At 49.3% G+C, this 23580-nt stretch overlaps 10 protein-coding genes across 10 annotated transcripts; 5 read left to right on the forward strand and 5 right to left on the reverse strand.

Annotated features, from left to right (window-relative positions):
• Positions 1 to 36: 36 nt before the first annotated feature.
• On the reverse strand, positions 37 to 3001 carry KY384_002518 (uncharacterized protein; the record flags this gene model as incomplete). The annotated part of the gene is made up of 2 exons (XM_044811041.1): positions 37 to 1583; positions 2374 to 3001. The coding sequence occupies 2 exons, from the start codon at positions 2999 to 3001 to the stop codon at positions 37 to 39; spliced, it is 2175 nt and encodes a 724-aa protein (XP_044671924.1).
• A 429-nt stretch (positions 3002 to 3430) lies between these two features.
• Positions 3431 to 3952, reverse strand: KY384_002519 (uncharacterized protein; the record flags this gene model as incomplete). The annotated part of the gene is made up of 1 exon (XM_044811042.1): positions 3431 to 3952. The coding sequence occupies one exon, from the start codon at positions 3950 to 3952 to the stop codon at positions 3431 to 3433; it is 522 nt and encodes a 173-aa protein (XP_044671925.1).
• Positions 3953 to 4446: 494 nt separating this feature from the next.
• On the reverse strand, positions 4447 to 5508 carry PRE2 (Proteasome subunit beta type-5; the record flags this gene model as incomplete). The annotated part of the gene is made up of 4 exons (XM_044811043.1): positions 4447 to 4566; positions 4622 to 5044; positions 5105 to 5326; positions 5377 to 5508. The coding sequence occupies 4 exons, from the start codon at positions 5506 to 5508 to the stop codon at positions 4447 to 4449; spliced, it is 897 nt and encodes a 298-aa protein (XP_044671926.1).
• Positions 5509 to 5891: 383 nt separating this feature from the next.
• Positions 5892 to 7543, forward strand: KY384_002521 (uncharacterized protein; the record flags this gene model as incomplete). Its single annotated transcript, XM_044811044.1, has 2 exons — positions 5892 to 6866; positions 6905 to 7543. 2 exons carry the CDS (start codon positions 5892 to 5894, stop codon positions 7541 to 7543), a joined length of 1614 nt encoding a protein of 537 aa, XP_044671927.1.
• A 216-nt stretch (positions 7544 to 7759) lies between these two features.
• On the forward strand, positions 7760 to 9898 carry KY384_002522 (uncharacterized protein; the record flags this gene model as incomplete). The annotated part of the gene is made up of 4 exons (XM_044811045.1): positions 7760 to 7782; positions 8008 to 8314; positions 8434 to 9051; positions 9161 to 9898. The coding sequence occupies 4 exons, from the start codon at positions 7760 to 7762 to the stop codon at positions 9896 to 9898; spliced, it is 1686 nt and encodes a 561-aa protein (XP_044671928.1).
• A 934-nt stretch (positions 9899 to 10832) lies between these two features.
• KY384_002523 (uncharacterized protein) lies at positions 10833 to 11489 on the reverse strand (the record flags this gene model as incomplete). The annotated part of the gene is made up of 1 exon (XM_044811046.1): positions 10833 to 11489. The coding sequence occupies one exon, from the start codon at positions 11487 to 11489 to the stop codon at positions 10833 to 10835; it is 657 nt and encodes a 218-aa protein (XP_044671929.1).
• Positions 11490 to 12666: 1177 nt separating this feature from the next.
• KY384_002524 (uncharacterized protein) lies at positions 12667 to 15229 on the forward strand (the record flags this gene model as incomplete). Its single annotated transcript, XM_044811047.1, has 2 exons — positions 12667 to 14385; positions 14510 to 15229. The coding sequence occupies 2 exons, from the start codon at positions 12667 to 12669 to the stop codon at positions 15227 to 15229; spliced, it is 2439 nt and encodes an 812-aa protein (XP_044671930.1).
• Positions 15230 to 15354: 125 nt separating this feature from the next.
• On the forward strand, positions 15355 to 19207 carry KY384_002525 (uncharacterized protein; the record flags this gene model as incomplete). Its single annotated transcript, XM_044811048.1, has 2 exons — positions 15355 to 18857; positions 18976 to 19207. The coding sequence occupies 2 exons, from the start codon at positions 15355 to 15357 to the stop codon at positions 19205 to 19207; spliced, it is 3735 nt and encodes a 1244-aa protein (XP_044671931.1).
• A 639-nt stretch (positions 19208 to 19846) lies between these two features.
• Positions 19847 to 21310, reverse strand: KY384_002526 (uncharacterized protein; the record flags this gene model as incomplete). The annotated part of the gene is made up of 1 exon (XM_044811049.1): positions 19847 to 21310. The coding sequence occupies one exon, from the start codon at positions 21308 to 21310 to the stop codon at positions 19847 to 19849; it is 1464 nt and encodes a 487-aa protein (XP_044671932.1).
• A 221-nt stretch (positions 21311 to 21531) lies between these two features.
• KY384_002527 (uncharacterized protein) lies at positions 21532 to 23523 on the forward strand (the record flags this gene model as incomplete). The annotated part of the gene is made up of 4 exons (XM_044811050.1): positions 21532 to 22262; positions 22404 to 22548; positions 22620 to 22805; positions 22885 to 23523. 4 exons carry the CDS (start codon positions 21532 to 21534, stop codon positions 23521 to 23523), a joined length of 1701 nt encoding a protein of 566 aa, XP_044671933.1.
• Between the last annotated feature and the right edge of the window lie 57 nt (positions 23524 to 23580).

Genomic DNA, 23580 nt, shown 5'->3' on the forward strand with positions numbered 1-23580 from the left:
AAAGATTAGCTCACATTTACCATCGACTTTAAATGGCTATTGATCTTCACGTTGGAGTACCGAGACATCCACGCACATAGCCCAACCACTTGTGTGGTGCGGCTGAGCCTTCCTTTTCCCTAGCTTTCTTAATCTCTGGGCTAAGTCTTCGACATAGTTTGAATCGTCGGGGCCCGCTATCGAGACTTCTACCACAAATCTTAAAGTGCCCTCATCCCTAGTGGCTGCTTCTTGTTGCTCCCAATGCTGGTCTTGATCTCCCTTAAGAGCACTTGTGATCTTCACGGGTTCTTCGTCCTCAGGTACCAAGCCCGCTGGGTAAAGATCGGCTAGAGTACTTGCAACGTATCCCACGAATTTTGCCCACCATGATTTTTGAGGACCTACGACGGCTTCAAGACTCTCACGAAAGCTTTGGTCGAGCCGGGAAATCTTGCCACCGTAACGCTCGCAAAGGACCAATGATAGAAGGGCCCGATCTTGATGTAGCAGCCCGTGAGCATTCGCAAGGGCGCCTGTGATGGCGAATCGTAGCGCAGAGGAGGCCTGTATGTCTTTCGGATAGGATGCGTGCAGACAGAGGAGATTCACTGTAGCTTCAAGGACGCCATGGTCTATGATATCCTCCCGAGGTAATGCCTCCTTGAGGCATTTGAAGATCTGTGAGGCAGACGGAGGGCCGTAACACTTGGTAGCTGCTACCAGTGGGTGCTGGGCTTGAATCTCTTTCGAAAGCTCCCTGAACAAGAGGCCCTCTCTGATTCCGCCTTGACAGAATGTGACATTACCGAGCTTGATAGGAGCCAAAGCTGTTTGCAGGGCTTTCAGGGCCATTTGAACGGAAGGTAGTTGGCTGGCTCGACGCTTCGAGATACGATGGCTGTCAAGCATCGTCTTCGAGATTCCTCCATCAGGCAGAAGGCGCGAGCCAACAATGGAGTAGCCATTGATAATAGGTATGGGGTAGTCTTGTATCGGGTCTGAAGCCATGAGTGCATGACCCCAGCCCCTGAAACCTCCACCGCTTAGGTATAGATCTATGGATGCAGTAGCATCAATGACGAGTCCCTCAACAGCTTTGCGTATTTGCTTGACGATCGACTCACGATGCGAGTCTCGATCCTTCGCCGTCTTGCACTGAGATATCTCAGCACTCAAGGCTGCCGCACCAAGAGGGAGACTGATAGGTCCTTCTCTCCCTATATAGATACCATCTACACCAGTATCATACACGCGTGATAATTGTATACTTCCCCCACCCATGTCGATGACTAATCCCTGCAGTTCAGGTAGACTGCTAGCGATGCCCAAAGCACCGAGCCTACCTTCCTCCTCTTTAGATAGCAATTGAACCCTCCACCCAACATCACGGTCAATCAGATTCAAAAATTCTTTGCCGTTGATGGCGTTCCTCGTCGCTTCTGTCGCCACTATCCGAACATTCTGCTCCGGGACGAGAAAAGCTTGATATGTTCTTTTGAACCGATGAAAAGCAGAAATGACTTTTTGAACGACAGAATCTGGGATTGGAACTTTCTCACCGTTGGAGTACTGGGCATCGTAGAGAGAAATGGGGCTGCGATCTTGGTAAATTGTTGGTAGAAGGCGGGCTGTCAAGGGATTTAAGTCTGAAATACTGAACCTGATGCCATTACTTCAAAGCATCAGCTTTGATCGACTGGTGAGCGCAGACACTCTCTGTACCTCCCCATGTCAACAAGAGCATGGTAGTTCTCCTTCATGGCTAGAGATACCAACTAAAGTGGTTCAAGCTTCATGTAACGGTATTACCGGCGACGTGTATGATGTATCCTTGCTCATTGAAAGGTGGTGATATCTTTGAGGTTAGTGCGGGGAGGCAACAAGAATGAGAACCCTACTGTTTTGAAGGTTTCTCCTAGACGCTCACTCAACAGCTTTGTCTGTACAAGTTCTAAAGGTGAGATGGTGATCCTGGGCATGAGGGCCGTCGTTCAGACCCTCCGGTATCCCCTTAGCACTTCGTATGCGTAGCTCTTGGGGCTGCCAGACACTCGAGGCCCCGCAAAGTAACCTATAAGCGAGTCCTCCAGGGGCATGATTGCCCCTTATTTCGCGCTATTGAGACTTCGCGCGGTTACGTCCAGGCATGTCCTAGATTGGGATGGCTTCCCAAGTTGAACTGACACAAAAACATCATCATCATACATCTATAGAATATATCTGTAATTGGGCCCGTAGTTTTCTTCTCCAACCTCCATGCCTTCACCTGTTGACCCTGGCTGGTTTACACCCCGATCTTTGATTGAGCCGTACTTTTGATCAAGCCTCAGATTTTCATAGACAAGCAATGATCTCAAGCTCAAAGCAAGAGCACCAGTGAAGAAGGTGAACGCCGCGCTGATAGCCATGCCTTTGATGTAGCGTGGCCCTTCTTCTGGGGGAAAACGTTTGTGCCCAGCAGAGGACCGCATTGTCCTATTAGGTTCAGGAGCATAATGCCGGCCCCGCGTCTTGTATCTGATCCCTGGTTATTGGTGACCCAAGGCAAGATGTTTGCAATGCTTGGGAAGATTCCTGAGGCAGCAAGGAAGACGCCAAAGTATCTCACACCAATCGTCTTCACTGTTGCTAGAATTATGTAGCCAATTCCACCCATACACGTGAGAAACACTATTGTGTAGCCACGCTGCTGTGTTTTGTCGGCAATCCAAGTCGAAAAGATCGTGACGAGGAAAGACAGAAAAAACGGCGGTGCACTTAAGCCCTGTGCGTCAACCTTTTCGAATCCCATATCTTCCAGGATTGTTGGCAAGAAAACGGGCAGCGAGGCGAAACCCACGTTGCAGGAGAAGTACATGAAAGCAGTGAACCAGCACTTCAAATCTGTCAAGGCTAACCAAATGTCCTTGAAAACGATGCCGCCAACTCTTTCGACAGCGCCTACCTGTCTGACACCTCTGGCTTTAGCGACTATCTTCTCTTCCTCCTGAAATAATGTTATAATGGGGTTTGAGAGCATGATTTGGGTGTCAAACCGTAAGAAAGCGCGCCTTGTCGGGCGTGTCGGGAAGAAAGAAGAAGGCAACAACCGCCATACAGATGGTGGGTAGTCCTTCTACCAGGAAAAGAAGTCTCCATTTTGCAAGGTGCGGATGTCCGCTCGTGATCCCATATGCCAGCGCCCCAGAAAAAGTCGTTGCCAACGGAGCCGCGGAAAGGAAGACAGCGATCCTCACGCCCTAAACATCCCAATATCAACAAATTACATGGATTTTCGTCGGTCAACCCAACGCTGGCAAGATAATTGATAGGGGAAACCAAAGGAACGACTCACAACTTCATGTCTGAGGTAGAAAAAACTCAGTAGATAGGGAATACCAGGCCCAAACCTGGTGGAAGTGTTAGAATGATAATTTCATGACCCCCATTCGAACCAATTCGGAGATTGCTACACGAACCCTGCTTCGGAAATGCCAAGGAAGAAGCGACATGCCATTAATCCTGACCAACTATGCACACCACTTTGCGCGGTAGCTATCAGGCCCCAGCCAAAAACAACGAAGCTTGCCCAAATATGGGGTGGCACAACCTTCCACATGAGAGTTTGCCATTCGAACAGGATGTAAGTTATGTAGAAGATGGTCAACAGCCACTGATAGCGATTGCCGACCAAATGTAATTCCTCTCGCATGCCGGCTATGCGAGCATTCCCGATATTTGAGCGATCGAGAAAGGACAGAATATACAAAGCTGACACGAGCGGTACGATACGAAAATCCATTTTTCTGACAACTCTTCTCTCAAGCTCTGGATCGATGTTCTCATTATGTGTCTGCGGAAGGGACTCGGAGACAGAAAGCTCGTCTCGATGTTTCTCGAGATCTTGGGCAGCCGGGAGAGGCTTGTCCTCTAGAACCACATCTGTCGCTGTAGGCGGTGGAGCGGCCTTGAACCTCTTGAGAAAGGCCATGATCTTTTTACATAGAGAAGTAGAAACGGATCGAAGTCAGGTACTAAACTGGGTAAAATTGTTTACTTCCCATTGTTCAAATTGTAACAGTTGTTGTTGATTTTACAGAAGGATGACACCCCTCGAGAAGCAAGAGGTTTGGAAAGCGGCCTGATGACCCGCCACCTGGAAAGGACCATGAGCCGTAGTCGCATGATCAGTGGCCAATGATGGTCACTGCGCAGCGTCCACCAGGCCTGAGGGGTTGATCAATGCAGCAACGGAGATTTAGCCTGGCCTTACTCCGCATTTTCGGCGACGTTTTGCGGCAGCTAGGCATTCCGGAACGCAAGGCTTCAATCAACCAAGCTTTCTCCCCATATTTCATTGTTCACGAATGAATCATTGGCTGCGCTAAGGAGCCAAATGGTATCTACTAGATTACACAATTAAACCCTTGACACCTGTGATGCGAATCCTCTATGCACCTGTAATCTAAAAGCCTGCCATCCGGACTAATCCACCGAGTACAACCAATATGACTCCAGGTCCTGGAACCAAGAATCAGAGTTCTGAAGTGACATTGCTAAACTCCCCCGCTCTAATTTAGTCTTCCAGAATATTGGATTGGTATCCTGAAGTGACAAATTAGCAAAGCTCTAGAACAAATGCCCATCAAGCATCACATACGTTGAAACCGTGCTTCACCCATCCGTCTTCTTTGACGTGGTACAGATTAATGAATCCCCCAGAGAACGCGTCTCGGTGTGTAGCAGCTAGGATGCTTCTCCTCCCTAGCTCTAAAGCTTCATCTTCTTTCAAGTCGTAGTGATACTCTGCGTCCAAAACTCCGTATGCGAATGTCTGACCGGAGCCAACGCAGAATAAGTTGCCGGCGAGTCGGGTACCCTCTGAGTCGATGTAGTATAATGCTGGACCTTCCTGTGGTGTCACACCTGCACACATAGTTCCCATACTCAGTCCCATGCCTTTGTAGCCATACACGATATTGGAGAGTATCTTCGACGCCGCAGCGACTGATATCCTCCGTTTGTGGCGAAGTTCATGCAATCGACATTGCATGCCAAGATATGCTAGCCAGTACTGACAGTCCTGAGCAAATGCATTGTCAGTCAACGCATCCTCAATGTATTTGAACTTTGAATTGCTCACAGCTGCACCGCCAGCCATCGTTCCAAGCAAGCAATCATTTATCTCAATGACCTTCTTGACTGTCTGACTGGCGATCCAGTTCCCGGCTGTAGCTCGCGAGTCGGTGGCTACGATTATACCGCCTTGGAACCTGAATGCTAGTGTCGTGGTACCATGGGCAAGTTTGATCGGACAACTTGGATTGGCGTGGTCATCTGTAAGAGCGCGGAGGAAGGCAGAGGGCTGTCGCAGGATTAGCAGATGTATAACCTCGTATGTATCGAAAAGCACACATTTGGCATAGGAGGAAGAGCGAATTTGAGTGATAATGGAGGTGTTACTTGAACAAGCTCTCGCTGTTCGTCTGACGAGTAGCCTTCGTCCTCGAAGGCCGACCGACTGTACGTTGAGACTAATGTATCCATCTTTGAGTCAGAAGGTAAAGAGAGGCAAAGGAGCGTGAAGAAGAGGTCTGGAGTGTAAAAGCCTGAATATTAAGACAAGAGGTAGAAAGATGGACAATGACAGCATAGGCAATGGGAGCTTGCGAGTCGCGTTAGTTGCTAGCCCAGGATGTGATGACTAATATTCGATTTAATCAGCCTTATGGACAACCACCGAACAATGGTACAGTGACAAGCTTCTTCTGCCATTCACCCATTGCCTTTCACTACTCAATATTTGCGCCATCTGATTACTGACGGCCTTCAATATCTCGCAACATAACCACAGCACAAGGCGTCAACGGCGAACAACAAAGCAAAAAGCTACCGCTCTTACCACGCTACTTCACCCAAACAATTTCAGAATGGCTGTTGAGGTCGCCCTCAACACGCCGCTTGCCGATGCGCTTGGTAATGCCGTCCAATCGAAGTTGATGGAGACTGGTTGGGCAGCTGGCGGACTTGACGACTCTGCGCTAGGCGAATACATTATCCTCATGTTAGTGAATGGCAAAACCCAAGACCAAATAGCAGAAGAACTCTCAACGGATCTATTGTCACTACCGCTGGAGGATACCGGACCAGCAGAGTTTTCAAGATGGTTATTCGAACAGGTGGGAGTCCTCGACGATGAATTGAACGGGAGACTGCCAGAACAGCTACCTCAGATGCAATCAACACATCACGCAGAAGACCAAGGAACATCAATAAGGGGCGCAGCCTCGAGACAATCGGGTGACGCTTCCGGTGGGGACTTCGAAATGCGGGAAGCAATTGATGACGTGCAAGATGGGAACATGTGCGTGTTCTCCCACCGTGTTGCATTACCAGCTCGCGTACTGACCCTTTTTTTCAGCCCAACAGGCCCAAAATCTATGCGGAACGGTTCGAGAGCTGGGGTTGGCAACAAAAGAATGGTGGGACAGTTAAATAAAGCCATGGATCGCTCAGGAGAGGCTTCTTTGCATCGCGTACGCGCACAGCAAGGAAGCGAGCGCATTAACATGCACAATCGACAGCCCCCGAAAGGGCCGCGGAACGATCAGTCCTGGAACAGTCGATTACTAGCAAATGGCAGACCAACAGGTGGACCTAATGGCGCAAAGAATGGGCCCCCAGGCGCTGCAACAATGCAAATGACACCTCAACAGCAAATGCAATTAATGGCAATGCTAGAGCAACAGGCGCAGATGATGGCGCAAATAATGCCGCAGCAAATGCCAGGAATGTCTCTGCCAGGCGTAAACCCTGCATTTCAGAATGGAGGGCAGGCACCTGGTAAATCCCTTTTGAGAGAGTCGAAGGTAATCCGCGACGGCAAGGGGGGTTTCGCAGCCAAAGTATCGGCAACAGCTTTCACTCTCGCCAAAACGCTCAGAATCAAGCCGATATCGACCAGCCTACGTCAAATGGAAATACATCATCATCCATGGAAGTGGAAGTCTCTCAAATCGGCGAGTCCTCCCCTGATACAATTTGCAAATTCAACCTCAAATGCACGAAAAAGGACTGCTCGTACGCGCATCAGTCGCCAGCCGCACCGCCCAATATCACGGTCGATGTTCACGATATCTGTCCCTTTGGCGCCGCCTGCAAGAACAAGAAATGCGTTGGTCGGCATCCGTCCCCTTTCCAGAAAGTCGCCCATGCGTCCGAACAGGATTGCAAATTCTTCCCCAATTGTACAAACGCGTCGTGCCCCTTTCGACATCCGACAATGCCAATGTGCAGGAATGGCGCGGACTGCAACCGGGAAGGCTGCAAGTTCACGCATGTTCGGATAATGTGCAAGTACAACCCTTGCCTCAACCCTGACTGTGTGTATAAGCACGCTGAGGGTCAGAAGCGGGGCAAATATGGGGACAAGGTATGGACTGCGGACCAAGAAAAGGAGCACGTTAGCGAAAGAAAATTCATCGATGATGAAATGGGAGAGGAGGAGCTCGTTAGGCCGGATGAGAGGGCAGACGACTCAGCACATGGTGGAAGTCAGCATTCGGCTGAAGTAGTGGCGTGAGAAAAGCATGAATGCACAAAGATTTCTCTGGGTGCATCTCGTCGATGGATTTTCAGGATCAAGGAGTTCAATAGCTATACATATAGAGGCCACATTCCAAGGCGGGAGTTTGGCGTTGGCGGGGGCACGATTGCATGAAGATACCAAATTTAGTCACGCATTCAATTACATCTTGACGTTCGGACTGGCTCGTACTGCAACTGTTTATGATCTGTAATGTCTCAGCAAGGCCGAACAAAGTAACTTTCTGCCCACAAGTGATCTAGCAAATCGCTGGTCGATTCAGGAGCTGCAACTGGTGCAATAATGGTGCAGAACGGATCGGATGCCCATTCCAGTTAGCGCTCGACTGGAAATGCGGTCGTCATTGCTTTACGCACCTCAGCATCCTTTCTTTTCATGATCTCTGTAAGATTTCCACCTGGGTATGCTCTTTCGTCCATATTTCTAGCTCGAAGGCGTAGATATCGTACGCAGGTATGTCTTTACGGCACTGACCGCCGAACACATGAAGATAAAACGCTTCTACCTCGAGAGGACATCCCCGATGTTGCCATTCTGGGAGGAGGCATCACTGGACTCGCTACTGCATACTATCTAAGAAAGTACTTACCGCACTCAACGCGTATCGAACTCTTTGAGGGAAGCTCTCGCCTGGGCGGCTGGTTGAATTCTACGTCGATTGATGTAGGAGATGGAAAGGTGGTGCTCGAGAGTGGACCAAGGACTTTGAGGCCAAATCCGCCTAATGGCGCTGTCACACTTGATTTGGTGAGTCGTTTTTGACTCATATGGCTTGAAGCGCTGCGGCCTGCAATTTCCTTCAAAATAGAAGCAATCACGCATTTCCCTCTACAATTTTCATATTGACCTTTCTTGAGTTGATGTAGGTTCATGATCTGGGCCTGAACGATGAAGTGATTAGTACAATCAAGAATTCTCCCGCTGCACGTAATCGTTATGTATACTACCCTGATCATTTGGTGCGTATGCCTGGTCCTGGTTCCAGCATACTGGCGAGTCTCACTTCGATTTTGCGGGAACCGCTCTTCGAAAAGACTCTCTCGCACGTCTTGTCCGAGGCTGCTGTTCAGCCACGCCCGGAGGACTTGGAGGATGAATCAATAGGATCTTTTATTTCGAGAAGATTCGGTAGAGGGATTGCAGACAACATCGTCTCGGCTCTGTTTCATGGAATCTACGCTGGAGACATCTACAAGTTGAGTGCTCGTACGATCATTCCGTCACTCTGGCATACAGAGTCGCATCACAACTCGATCATGGTCGGAATGCTTTCTATGCTTTTTGGGGGAGGACGACCCATTAGCGACGAAGACTTCTTGCTGCTGTATGATTTCAACGGACCTCTCCGGAACAGAAGGAACCACTCCGAGGAAGCAAGGAAAAGCAGTGTCTTCACTTTCCACGGTGGGCTTGGACGACTCGTCAGTAGACTAGAGGCGAAACTTTGCGAGAGCCCTAACGTGTTCATACACAAGCAAACCGCTGTACGTAATTTAAAGCTAAATTTTAGCACAGAAGGCTCGAGGGTAAGAATCACATCTTTCGAACTTCGCCGAATCGTTCGTGCAGCACTTCCTGCTTACCTGACTATAGGTTTCTTTTGACGTAAACGAAAGCGATCCAGAAGGCGGAAACCTAGAAGAAGCCCATGGAAGTCGAGACTTCAGCCATGTCGTTTCAACCGTATCTAGCTCGGCCCTCGGTCAATGCCTTGGAGATCATAGAATCGCATCCAACCTTCTCGAAACCAAGTCGGTTACTGTCATGGTCGTAAATCTTGTCTTTGCGAATCCATCTATACTTCCCGTTCAGGGCTTTGGATATCTTCTCCCCCGTTCTCTTCCCTATGAGCAGAACCCTGAGTTAGCACTGGGTGTAATATTCGATTCAGATGCCACCCCAAGACAAGACACTGCTCAGGCGACTAAAGTCACTGTGATGTTGGGTGGCCACTGGTGGGATGACTGGCACGATTATCCTGATGAAGAACAGGGGGCAAGCATGGCCAAGGCTATCCTCAAGAGGCATCTCAGCATCGAAGAGGATCCAATCGTAATCAGAGTAAGTCTGCACAAGAACTGTATTCCTCAATACCATGTCGGTCACGACGGTCGAATGGCAAGTCTTGGCCAAGAATTGGAACGGGCTTTCAGCGGCAAACTCAGGGTAGCAGGCAGTAGTTATACCGGCGTTGGCTTCAACGATTGTGTGAGAGCTGCACGAGACGTTGCCCTAGGGCTTACTACTGGGCAAGACAAAACGGGACTGGACACATTTGTTCGTGGTCGAAAGTGGAGCTGGCTACAGCCTCACTTAGTCAAGTATGATTAGACCAGATATATCAAAACCAAATGAGACTGTCAAGACTCTTTCCGCAGAGAAGACACCACCATTGAGACCAAGTTTTATCCTGATCAGTCCTTGCGACAGTTACTTGAAAATCAAAGGCTTGAAACACTTGCAAAGATCTAGATCGTCTGTCAATCGGTCCGGGTCGATAGCACTACGTAGCAGGTCAGGATTGGACAAGTGGATGAGCAGTCTTAAATGACTATCGTTACATGACTCGTGGTATACTGAGCGCCGCACGTTGATGGTAAGATCAACACATCAAGCTCACTTGCAAGGGTTGGTTTGATGGCTTGGGGAGATCACGGTCGTCTTGAGTCACCACTGTGATTATCACAGTACAGATTCGGAACCCAAGCAAATTGATCATAAAGTTATGCTTTTGCCTGACTTTATGATCTATATAAATACAATTTTAAAATACAAGTAATCGTGATAGCAGAGTAACGAAGAATGCCTGTAGACCTTCTTCAGTCTCTAGCAATTCATACATCCTGCAAGAATTGCTGTCGTGATGCCGTTGGGTGTAGACGAGACATCGCAGAGCACGCTGGAGGCACGTGCGATAACTCCTGTAGAGATTATGCTCTATAGTGTAGTAGTAGGGACACTGTCCACAGCTACCGATCCATGCTCCAGATCGTGGTAGCAGCTCAAATACGAAGTGGCTCGGTCTCCTAGTGATGCTCCAAGGATGATATTGCTTGGTGGTAGCAAGGAATTCTTGTAGGCTTCCTAAAGTCCTGCTCCTGAATTTTAGCCTATGAAGGCCTCTGGCTTTGTCGAGGAGCCAGCCTTGGTCTCTGACACAGACTCATAGGGGCTCACTTCGTAAAAGCAAAGGCTCTGATGTCGTAGACAGCATAAGGTCGTTTCTTATTGGGCGAGTCAGTAGATGACAGCGACGCTTTGTATATCATCGGACATCTGCAAGCTTCCTTGCTCCGTCGCTATCAAACCCCAAAGAATCCAATTGCCGAATCAATTCTTGGATCTTGATCACCTTGGCAAATTGTTCTGGTAGCAGTGACTCTCCTGATTCCTTCTTCTCCTTGAGCTCTCTTGCTTGCCGCAACTTTTTCTTAAGATTTCTTGCTTGCTTCTCTCTTTCTGCTTCTGCATCTGGCTCTTCTTCGACTGTTAATGGTTCAACGCGCTCGCTACGTTTCTCCGTGCTGACTTGGGTTTCTGGGCCGGTAGGTTTTGTATTGCCGCCTCTGGATGTCTTGTCTTCTCCGATTTCCTCATTCTTGTCAGACTCTTCAGCTGCTCTCGCCTTCTTTCGTGCTTCTCTACGTTTTGCGTTCTTTCCCTTGGTCCCTTCACCCGTCTCTTCAGTGTCCTTCAATCCCTCAGCTCCAGGTACACCACCGCTGCCTCGCGTCTTCCAAACATCGGCAGTGCGATTTTTGTAGACTTCCACATCTTCAGGCGGCCGGTATCCTGGACGAACTCTGATCTCCTTCCGTACCGAGCCGTCCGCCCGCACAGACTGAGGGATGTGTTGTTCTCCAGAGGATGTAGTCTGAATGCCAGAGCGCGCAGGGGCCAAAACTGAGGCTGGAGAAGGCATGCCAATTTTTCAGACACGAAATAGCTCGGTCTCCGCAGGCAAGCTGTCGTTATCGAACCTTCATGGTGAAATAATCAAGCCATCCTCGATCCGTAGTAAGTAACATTTAGATTACCAAAACAAGGAATGCGCTCTCATGATGTGAAATGCTACCAAGTCTTGGCAAGCCTTGGTAATGTTGAGGACCCCAAATGTTAGAAATGTTTCCAATCTGATCAACCAATTAAGAGACAAACTTAAGATCATCGCATAGGTATTAGGCTCTATTATGGCTGGCGTAAGTGACTGAATCCTCAGATTCCAGGGTAATGCTACATGTGCTGATCTAGATTGAGACACAGATCGCAAGCAGCGTCTACAAGTATCTCATCGCTACTTGACTCCCAGAGAGCTGGCTAATTAGCTGAAGCACCATATTTCGCCGAAATACCGTCTTCCTTACAACAGTCTTTGCCGGTGCTTTTCTTTTTGAAGTGTGAGCGAGTGGGGAGTGCGATGCGTTGCTATGAATCAATACTAAGACGAAGCACAGTGGCTTTGATCAATCCTTGACGAGGTTTTGGGATTGGAATAATAGAGGGGTTAGTAAATTGTTGACGATATGGGACAATTTGGTGTCTGCCTTTCTGACCTCTCTCTAGCGGCAATGGAAAGACATACGCCACAAATACGTTGAGGGTGAGGAAGACTAGATGGAATACGAAGATGAGCGAGGGATGTGGGGTATGGGAATACAGATTACTGTATATGATACGTTGTGAAAGGGATGCTGCATAGCATCTGGAGTCTTGAAAGTATCTGGTCACAAGCATAGTATTGTCACAGCGGTGTTGATGCGCAAAGAGGCATGCTTGTATATTGCATTAATCGTGATCTCAAAGGAGCTCGAGAAGCTCTGCCATTCTACGTGAGACCTCTTCAAGTTGTATCAGCAGGCAGGATTGTAGGGCAAAACATAAGTATGTACAAGCGGCATCGGCCAAGCCTTAAAACACATTCAGTCAGGTAATCATCGTAAAACTTCTTCATCATCGAGGTCCAGGTGCTTCTTTCCGCAAATGTTCGTCACCGACAGCCAAGCAAAATCAAAGAAACTTAAATAAGTTTCCGAGGTTTCGTGGCCTACGTCTTCCACACCGAGGCGGCGTCTGATAACGATGACCATCCACCTTCAATTATGCATCTAACAGATCGAGAAATCCAGCTTTGTCAAACGCTCCGCGCCTTCCCCTACCAACATTTTCTACGTTATACTGGCCAAGCTAGCCAGGCGCTTCAGCGGACTCTCTTCACTTCGCTCGTTGCGAACAATGATGAATACTTGCAGGCACTATTTCATGGCCGAGAGCCTGGGCCAGGGGAGGAATGGAATCTCTCGAAAGCACAAGGATTGTCGGAAGATATGGAATACACGGAAGCAGCGAGGGGAAAAGCTTGTGGACATATATTCAAAGCGGGCGACTCAGTTTTTCGGTGCAAAACTTGCACAACGGATGACACAGCGGTCCTTTGTACTCGCTGTTTCGAAGCTTCAGACCATACAGGACACATCGTGAATCAGTCCATCTCCATGGGTAACACTGGCTGCTGTGACTGCGGAGATGCTGAGGCTTGGAAAATACCGGTGGAATGCGCCATTCATACCGCTCACAAGTCGAAGAAGGCCGGAAAACAAGCCCAGGTGCCAGCCCTGCCAGAAGAGCTCTTGGAGTGTATCAAAATGACCATTGGTCGCGCTTTAGATTACGTGATTGATGTCATAGCCTGCTCGCCTGAAAACCTGAGATTACCCAAAACAGCTGAGACTATTGAGCAAGACGAGAGCCAATCACGACTAAGTTCTGCTTGGTATGATGAGCCCGAAGATCCAAGCCCAGAATACTCATTAGTCCTCTGGAATGATGAAAAGCATACTGTAATCGAAGTAGAGCAACAGGTAGCTCGAGCTTGCAAACAGAAGCGCGCATTTGGGCGGCAGCGCGCAGCTGAGGCCAACGATTATGGAAGGAGCGTTGTCGAACATTCAGACAATATACCACGCCTCCTGAAGATTGCAAAGATCATAGAGCAGATCAAGATCACGGTGACCATACGTTCGTCTCGGGACACCTTCAGAGAACAGATGTGTGGTACCATAATTGAATGGCTCAACGATATCGCAGGATGCAGTGTCGGTCCACATCATGATATCCTTACGCAGACTGTATGTGATGAACTACTCAAGCCGTGGCGTTTAGGAAGTACAGGATCCAACAAGCACATTGGTAAAGGCGGCCTGGACGACCATGAGATTGAAGAACACAGCAGCAGCAGTTTTCTTCGTCGGCAGCAGATATTACGAGGTTGGACTACGAGATTGGCTCGAGAAGACAGCGATACTGACTCTGTAAATAATGACGCGGAAGAAGACGACGAAGAAGAAGACGAAGATTTCCAGCATTCGGTCACTGAGGAGTCTGTGGGCGTCGATCAGATGGATTTAGATATCATGACCTCTGCAAATACGGGTGCGAGCAGGGACCAGGAAATGCGAGCGCCAAATGACATGGAAGATGGCGCTGAGTTGTCTGAAGCCACATTTGCTGGTTACCCTCCCCCACCACCTCCCCCACCACCTGCTCCTGTACATCAACATTCTCGGAACCTCTCTATAGGATCGCAGATTAGTGGGTCTTTTGCAAACATTTCCTTTGCACCTTTTACCTCAAAGACCAATGTATCCATACCCTCGACCCCAAAGGTAGCTCGGAAAAAGACGCAACCGCGACCACCAGGATACTGGCTGGAACAACCCGACCAATTTGCACCAGGCGATTCCATGTCTGTTCAAGAAGATCTACTTCGACGAATTCGTCTCGATTGGCTCCTACTATATGATCTGCGACTCTGGAAAAAGGTGAGGGTCGACCTTCGCGACTTGTACATCTCAACGTTGATTGCTACTCGGGAGACAAAACGCATATTTGGGCTACGTTTAGCCGGTCTTTACAGCGTTCTCGGTCAGCTCTATCTAATTGCAGATCGCGAACCCGATCTTTCAATCATCAATCTCTCTGTACAAACATTACACCACCCCTTCAGTGACACAGGAAGTTATTGAACGCGGGAACTTTTTAACCACCTTGATGTCTATGTTATACACCTTCTTAACTCAACGCGCCGTCTTGCAGCCGTGGCAAGTATCCGTGGATGATTCAATGGCATCGGAGAATAATTCCGTGCACAATAGGCGCATGTATCACTTTTTCGCCGATCTGAAGTATATGTTTTGCGCGGAGTACGTCCAGAACGAGTTGCGGACGCAAGAAAGATACCAACTTCAGTTTTTGGATCTGATCAGACTTCCTCAAGGCATCTGCCCAAATATGAGGGCGGTCGGTGACCACGTAGAGTACGAAAATGACATCTGGATATCTGCTCAGATCCTCACGAAAGAAGTCAATAAGCTCGTACGACAATTTTCCGAGATATTCAAGATACAGGAAAGCCTCAAAGACCATGAGAATCTTTACCGCGCAATACGATTGGTCGCGAAAGCGGTCATAATCAATTCAATGGGGGAGAACGAGTCAGATTTGATCAGGCGGAGATCAGACGTGAGACTCGCTTCAAAGAACTGGAACTGTACTACTTTGAGCGCGCTACCGACCCACTCAACAGTCATTTGGTTGTGGATTTTCTTGTGGAGACAGAGGCGATCAGTTTTCATCACCCACTCCATTACATGCTGTCCTGGCTAGTTGACTGTGGCAAAGGTATGCCGTTGCAAAGACTCAAGAGTCTGCTCACATTCGAGCTTCAAGAACTCCAAGAGCCCCCACCATACAGAGCTCTTGTAACAAGTCAGACATCAGAAGATTATCTCATGGCCGTGTTTGACTTCCCCTTGAGGGTGTGCGCATGGTTAGCTCAAATGAAAGCGGGCATGTGGGTGCGCAATGGTCTTAGCCTTCGCCATCAAATGAACACGTATCGAGGTCTGGCGCATCGAGATTTGGCGCACCATCGCGATATCTTCCTTCTTCAAACCGCTCTTGTCGTTTGTGACTGCAGTCGAGTTCTCGCATCGATGATCGATCGTTTTGCTCTAGATCAATGGATGAGAGGTATTTATACAATCAGAGAGGGCTTTGAAGTTAACCAGCAATTGGACGTTGCGGAGGATTTTATACACCTGTTCATAGTTTTGCTAAGTGATCGAACTTCCTTGCAGCATCACGAGAGTGCGGAGAGTGCCAGAGCCGCAGCAATACGTCGCGACGTTGCTCACATTCTTTGCTTTAAGCCACTCTCATTCTCTGAGCTAGATCAGCGCTTTGCCGACAAATCGACTGATTTAGAGGTTTTCTCGGATATCCTCGATGAGATGACATCCTTCAAGCCCCCGGAAGGTCTGTCAGACACTGGCACTTTCGAATTGAAGCCACAATTCCTTGCGGAGATTGATCCCTATGCCGCCCATTACACTAAAAACCAGCGGGACGAGGCTGAGAACACATACCGTAATTGGATCTCCAAGCAGTACGGCAAGCCAGCAATAGAGGTTGTGTACGAACCAAGACTAGTGAAAATACACCACGGCATATTTCAGCATATAGCGCAATTCACGAGATCGCCTCTTTTTTCACAGATAGTTTTTCATTCTTTGTTCGTGAGCTCAAACACTCACAAGATGCCTGACATACCAAGCACCAGAATAGAGGCCTATCTTCATGTTGTCCTACACCTGGTCTTGATTGCAGTCATAGAGGACAATTCACAAGAAACAGATTCTTCACCGACAGGACAAGGCACAGAAGATTCTTTTATTTCGAATGCTCTCGAGATAAGATCAGAGCTTGGCATGACCATCTTCGACCTTCTTGTTAAGATGTTGGAAACTTCCGATCTCAGGTTATGTCATCCCCAAATACGTCTCATCTTAAGGCGAATTCGACAAAGGCAGCCGGCGACTTTCGAATCGGCCGCTTCTCGAATCATTGGCGAGTTGTCTGTAGAGAACCTTGGCGTAGATGCACCGATGACACCCGGCGAGGACGAACAAGAAGCAAGGCAACGAGAAGCACGAAAATTAAAGAAACAGCAAGCTTTGGACCGACAAGCGAGAGTTATGGCCCAATTTCAGCAGCAGCAGCAGAATTTCCTCAAGAACCAGGATCTTGCTGAATGGGACGACGAGGATGATACAACCCTCGGGATCAGCTCGGAAGACCAGAACCAGGTTTGGAAATTTCCTGCGGGAAATTGTATCCTGTGTCAGGAGGAGACTAATGATGCCCGTCTTTATGGAACATTCGGCTTGATTATGAATAGCAATGTCTTCCGCAACACCGACGTAAAAGATCCTGCTGCCCTCGCTGAGGTTTTGAAAACCCCTGATAACCTAGATCAAGCTGCCGAAGATCTACGGCCCTTTGGAATTGCTGGCTCAAACCTAAGTCACGTCACTAAGCGATCCGCAGACGGGCGTGAGGTTACGAAGGAACATCAAGGGCTTGCTAGTGGCTTTCCGTCTCACCTCACTATTCGAGGTCCAGTATCGACAGGCTGTGGGCATATCATGCATTATTCCTGTTTTGAAATGTACTGTAGTGCTACTCAAGTTCGACAAAACCACCAGATTGCACGACAGCATCCAGAGCGTACGGATCTCAAGGAATTTGTCTGCCCATTGTGCAAGGCTCTTGGCAATGCCTTCCTGCCCATAATCTGGAGAAGTAAGGAGGAAGTGTCTAATTCCATCTTGCACTGTCAGGATAGCTTTGAGGAGTGGCTCTCATCTCGAGTCGGAGTCACAGTGTCAAGATTCTTCAAAACTCAGGAGGGACGGTCAGACAACGAGCGCTTGCAGGAACTCTCTGCCAGATACATTTCGGCATCTATGATCTCATCAATAGCCAACAACGTTTCCACTCTCTCGCAAGAGTCTCTGAAATCACCAATTTCTCCGCAGGTTTCCTCTCGCTCCTTCTTCTCTGGAATGCCAGGGCTTTGGCAGTCAAATGCTGAGAACTTACGGTCACCTGATCGGCACTCGACTGGGGACGCCACCCAAGCGAGCGAGCTCATGGTAGTGTATAGCCGTCTTAAGGATACAATGATAACGAACCACTTGCCCTCCCGTTTTGCGGTAGCTCCAGAAGTAAATTCGGCTGCTTGCCGAAGACTTAGTAATATAGATACACTTGCTAGGATACTTGGAGAATCAATTACCAGTGCAGAGATCGCCCAGCGAGGTGTTCAGTCCGAGCTTGGTCAAACTCTGATCGAAAAGATGCCTCTCTCTGTCCTGACGCACCTACGAATCTTCGCCGAGACCGTTTCGTCTTACACAGCGCTCGGTGTGAAGGCAGCAGGAGAACCGAACATGATCGCATCAGAGGTTTCGGACATCACCAGATCGCAGCTATTCCAGCTTTTCAACGGCCACCCTCATGTTGAGAACGATGCGACAGGATCGCTACAGCGAAAGGAACCCTCCGTTTTCGTGTACGATGCTTTCGCTCTATTGGTTGAATGCACATTCACTCTCGCACCTGTCTTCAACTTCGAATTTGGACATCTTCTTCGTCTGTGCTACACGCTCGAGACTGTGAAAGTGGCACTGTATCTTGCAACCTCACCTGCTACGTTCCAAGCATGCTACGAAGGTAATGAATCGATATCGTCCTACCGCATCTCAAGTTCGCAGCAAACAGCCCTCCAGCATTTCCTGCATCAATTATATCATTACAGTCTGCCTAATGTTCCCACTCATGCTGATCATGATGGGCATTGGGAGGATGTTATAGGGCTGCCTTCATCTCCAGAGTGGTATTCATTGTTGTACAGAGCAGTCTCGAGGTATGCTCTGACCTTCCTCCGCAAAGTTACCATATTGGCACATGTGCGATACAGTGTAAATTTTCCCGACAGCGAGCCCGAATCTTCCAGTGTAGGACTCTCAGAGCTTGAAAGACTCACCCATCTCCTTCAACTTCCTACGCTATCCGAGATTTTCCTTTCGATAGGCCAGAACGAGTACCCTCCTACCATACTCCAGAATGTAACAGCGGGATGGCTCGACTTTTGGCGATACACTAGAGGCAGTAATGAGCAGTCGCTACATGCAAGCGATGACCGAGCATCTTTTGCTCAGTCGGTCTACGAATCGTTCAAACCTAGGCATCCAGCTATCTATGAGCTTATTGGCCTTCCAAAACACTTTGATACGCTAACGTATGAGGCAACTCGGCGACGTTGTCCGACGACGGGTGGCCGGTTGGAAGACCCTAATCTATGTATTTTCTGCGGTGACATCTTCTGTGGGCAAGCTCTATGCTGCACGAGTAAGCAAGGGAAAGGCGGCTGCTTCCAACACATGCTGAAGTAAGTTTTCTCATACCTCCCCTGCCTTTATTCTCCACTACTTCCCCCGAGGGCATCCAATGACTGACCATGTGTAAATCAGATGCTGCGTAAAGGTGGGCTTGTTCCTCAATATTAGGAAATGCACTGTGCTCTATCTCCACAACCAGAACGGTAGCTGGAACCTCGCACCATATCTGGATAAATTTGGAGAGCCTGATCCAGGCTTGCGAAGAGGAAGGCAATTGACCCTGAATCAAAAACGGTACGATAAGCTCTTGAGAGACGTGTGGCTACAGCAAGGTATTCCAACGATGATTGCAAGGAAGTTAGAGGCCGAGTTGAATAATGGTGGATGGGAGACTTTATGATTATGAATCTGGACACGACAGTTCGAGTCTTGGGGGCAGGATGGGTTTGGAACATGTCCTAATGTCACCAAGGTGGAACACACTAAACATAATTACGGTAATTCTCTACGTGGTAGAATTGGTATCTTTGACTGAGATGTATACCTGCTATTGCGACAGAAAGGAAGTGGGCTTCTTGGGCTTCTTGGGATTGTTTGTATTGTATGATTCACGACCTGAACGTTGGTGTAAGAGTATTCTCGTTTCTTTAAGAACGCACTCGCTCGCTCACGGCCTGGTGGTGCTCCGAGCATCTCGGTGACTTCTGACAGGAGACGGATCTTCCTCAGCTGCTGTTTGAATTCAAATATCTCTCTCTCCATTTGCACCCTTCCTTTCCATGTGCAGACGCAGCGAACCAAGAGCGCATTTCCCCATGACAATGAGTCTTGGAACCTGTTGTACTTTCCGCAATTGATGGCGTGTTGATGGCGGCTCTCATTCTCGGGAAGCCTCGGAGTTACACTGCGCTGATCTCATGAAGACAAGGTGAAGATTTGCGCTGGCTAGCTGCTCTCACTTAGAAAGACGTCACAGTCATCCGCGCCATCATCCTATAAAGAGAAACTAGAGAAACGCCCCACTGCAAAGGTTCTAGGTTCAGCCTTCCTTCGTGACTTGGTTTTGATCCGAGTGAAAGTGTTTGCCTTCGCCACTTTTGCTCCGCGTAGCCTTAGCATTCGTGATCTCCCACTGAAACTCCTTGAGAGCCCGTATCTCAGAGCCTACGAAGAGACCACCAATCAAACCGTCAACAATACCGGCACCCAGTCCGAATGTACTGAGAATCATCAACAGGAAGGAAACAAAATTCCTGGGTGACCACCAAATTGCAATTAGGCAGCTAAGGGAAGTGACGACAGATAGACCAAAGTGCCTCAAGCGCCAACGTCGTTGCTTCAGCTCACGTGTGTGGTACGTAGATATCATTGAGAGTATGGTGTCGTAAAAGGACGGATCAAGTTTAGTAGCGCTGGGTTGTTCACTTGCAGCTGATTCTTCAGCCTCTCGGCGACCCAAGGTTGCCTCAACAGAAAAGTGATCGCTCAGAGAACAGCCAAGGGCCGGATGGCGCTCCGTCATGCCGACCTTGATATCCAGTACTCCCCATTTGTGCCCGTGCAAGGTATCGGGTGGAGGCTGGCTACCGACGAAAATGTAATCAAGGCGCTTGGCCTTTGGGTCGGGCCATGTATCGTCGACCGCAGGTCTATGGCCTTTGAAGAGCTTTTGTTGCTCTTGCTTCGACCATCGCCACGTGTTGGTGATGCCATCACTCGCAGTCCCGTTTTCCGATAGATTGAATGCCGCGGTGGGCATTTTTCGCCCTCGCTGCTTCTCTTCTGGGTGATTTACTGGACCTAATGAAGACTCTGGATGAAGCAATCTCCACGCATCCTTCACGGGCGCATGTGCCTCTATTAAGCGATGAGCAAATGACGATGGCAGCATGTTAAAGTCTCCAAGTCCTAAGACCAGATGACCCCTTTCAGCAGCTCCACGCATCAGCTTGGCAATCTCCCATGCCTGAGCTGTTCGATGACAGATGTAGGAGTCATGAGGTTCGCTTTCGTAGGGCGCATGTAAATGCGTGCAGAAGACCTCCACGATATCTTTCGGTTGGGGACCGATCCGGATTCGTGCAGAAGCCACGCCTTTGCCTACATACCAGTCCCCTCTCCAGAATGCGGTAGGTCGCCCGTTGAGTGGATATCTGAACATGCTGGACTCCTCAATCGGCCATCTGGACAGAATGGCCAGGCCGCCGCCGAAGATGCCACTGAAGTAGTACTTCGCGTATGGGAGAACTTCCTTCGTCTGGGAATGGATAGACTGATAATCCTCCTGAGTCCAGCATTCTTGGAGAGCTACGATATCTGCTGGGGGAAAACGGGAAGCAAGGACGTGTCCGATCTCCTGGCAGCGCTCGCGCCTGTACTTCGATATGACTCTCAGGCCAAAGACATTGTATGTTATTACCTCGATAGAAGGCGGATTTGAAAAGTAAATATCAGCCCGGTTAGCTGCAGAAGTGCTCCTCACGCTTTCCTGCATAGTAATCATATGCTACGTTGGCATTCACTTCGTAGCAGACATATTCCATCAGATTGAAATGTAGCTCATGCCTGATTGTTGTAAATAGCCATGCACCAATGCGTGAGGGCGAAAGTGAATGACACTGTTGAAATGGACTAACACCATCTTGACACAGAATGGTTTGAAAACATTCATACAACACAAACGAAATTAGATCACTATTACATACGGGTCGCTAACATAAAAAGATGGACGAGATCACAAGAGGGCAATGGCAAGGTCTGGCAGCGAAAGCCATCATGAATCCACGATCACGTGCCGCCAAGAGGAATCGCGTCTCAGCCAACGAGCTTCGAGGTTTAGGGATAACTTCAAATCCATCCAATTCCCTGCTCCCTCGCAAAATGGACGGCACCATTGAGACCCGCGCAACACGAGCCTCAAAGCGCCGCCGAATTAGTCCCCCGGAACCACCACAATCCCTCCCAAAAGCTGTGCGCTCCCCTTCCCCTGACGAGCTTGCCAGCGGGCCCCCAACGCCTCGAATACTCTCGCGCAATGGTTCCACGCCTTCTCTACCCCAGCACCCATCTGCCCCCGTGACGGAGGGAGAAGGGGAGGACATTCGCCGCCCTTCCTTCTCCCCAGTCTCAGATTCTTCACCCGACGAGCTCGACCATACCGCCAACCCTCACACCTTCTACCGGCACAATGAACCCTACCGGCGCTCATTTAGTGAGAGGGCGCGGCAGCATGATGCCAGCGCGGGAATGCTGTTGGGGTCGGACGGACTGCTGAGGGTTCCGGCATCGCCGCAGACACCGGAATATTCAAGGATCAGCACACCGGTTGCGAGTCCTGCTCCAGAAGCGATGAGGGAGGTTGTGCAGGAGGCGGTGTTCGTGCCGTACAGGTGTCGAAGGGTGCTGAGGGGTCATGGGAAGGGTGTAGCGCAGGTGAGATTTAGTAAAGATGGCAGGTGCATCGCCAGTTGTTGTGAGTGCAGGCCCGCCTAATTGTTTTTGGTTCCCAATTTGGGGAAGGGGAAAGGGCTAAGGGGTTTGGTGTCACCGAGTGGCTAACGCGGACGCTGGTGTATAGCTGCCGATGCAACGATAAGAGTCTGGGAAGTGAGCACTGGGAAGTGCTTGCAGGTACTGGAGGGCCATTTAGCTGGTATATCTGCGCTAGCATGGGCGCCGGACTCGAACACTATCGCATCTGGATCGGACGACAAGTCTATATGGTTGTGGAATGTCTCAACAGTAAGCTTTCTATTCCTACGGCGATCCATGCAATAGTGGAGTTGTGAAGGCTGATACATTGTGGCATTCAGGGCAAACCGTACCCCAAGCCCCTCCTTGGTCATCACCACTACATCTACTGCCTCGCGTTCCACCCCAAAGGCAACATCCTCGTCTCTGGCTCCTACGACGAAGCGGTGATCCTTTGGGACGTACGGACTAGGAAAGCGCTACGTACCTTACCTGCCCACTCCGACCCAGTGGGCGGCGTTGACTTTGTACCTCCCCCCCCCGCCCTCTCCCTTCCTCTCCTATCACGTATAATTTCATCATAAACTGATAGACCTATAAAACTAGTGCCAAGACGGCACTCTCATAACCTCCTGCTCAGGCGACGGCCTGATCCGGATCTGGGACACGGCAACGGGCCAGTGCTTACGAACTCTCGTCCACGAAGATAACGCTCCTGTGACCAGCGTGCGTTTCTCGCCTAATGGGAAATTCGTGCTTGCATGGACACTGGATGCTTGCGTGCGGTTGTGGAACTATGTGGAGGGCAGATGCGTCAAGACGTACCAGGGCCATGCAAATGAAAAGTTCTCGATTGGAGGGGCTTTTGGTACTTATGGGGGTGAGATGGTGGAGGGCGGGAGGATGGAGAGGAAGGCGGCGGTCTTGAGTGGGAGTGAGGATGGGAGGGTGGTCTGGTGGGATGTGGTTAGTAAGGAGGCGATTGGGGAGGCGAGAGGTCATGACGGCGTGGTGTTGGGGGTGGATACTAGGGGTGATGGCTGTGTTGTTACTTGTGGGATTGATAGGACGGTGAGGGTTTGGGAAAAGGGTCTTGGGGGGACGGACACACGGGTAGACCGTATGGGATTCAAAGAAGAAGACGTGGGTAAGCATGCGGATGCTAACGGGGTTGAGGCAAATGGGAAAATGTTGAACGGAAATATAGATCACCATGTAAACGGAGATATGGAAGTTGATAAGTAACCAATACAACATTAGTTACAACGAAGGAAGCGGCACGGTGCAATGCGATCCTACGAG

The sequence above is a fragment of the Bacidia gigantensis genome (assembly GCF_019456465.1).
Source record: "Bacidia gigantensis strain McMullin 20006 chromosome Unknown contig_156, whole genome shotgun sequence".
Lineage (NCBI taxonomy): Eukaryota > Fungi > Ascomycota > Lecanoromycetes > Lecanorales > Ramalinaceae > Bacidia > Bacidia gigantensis.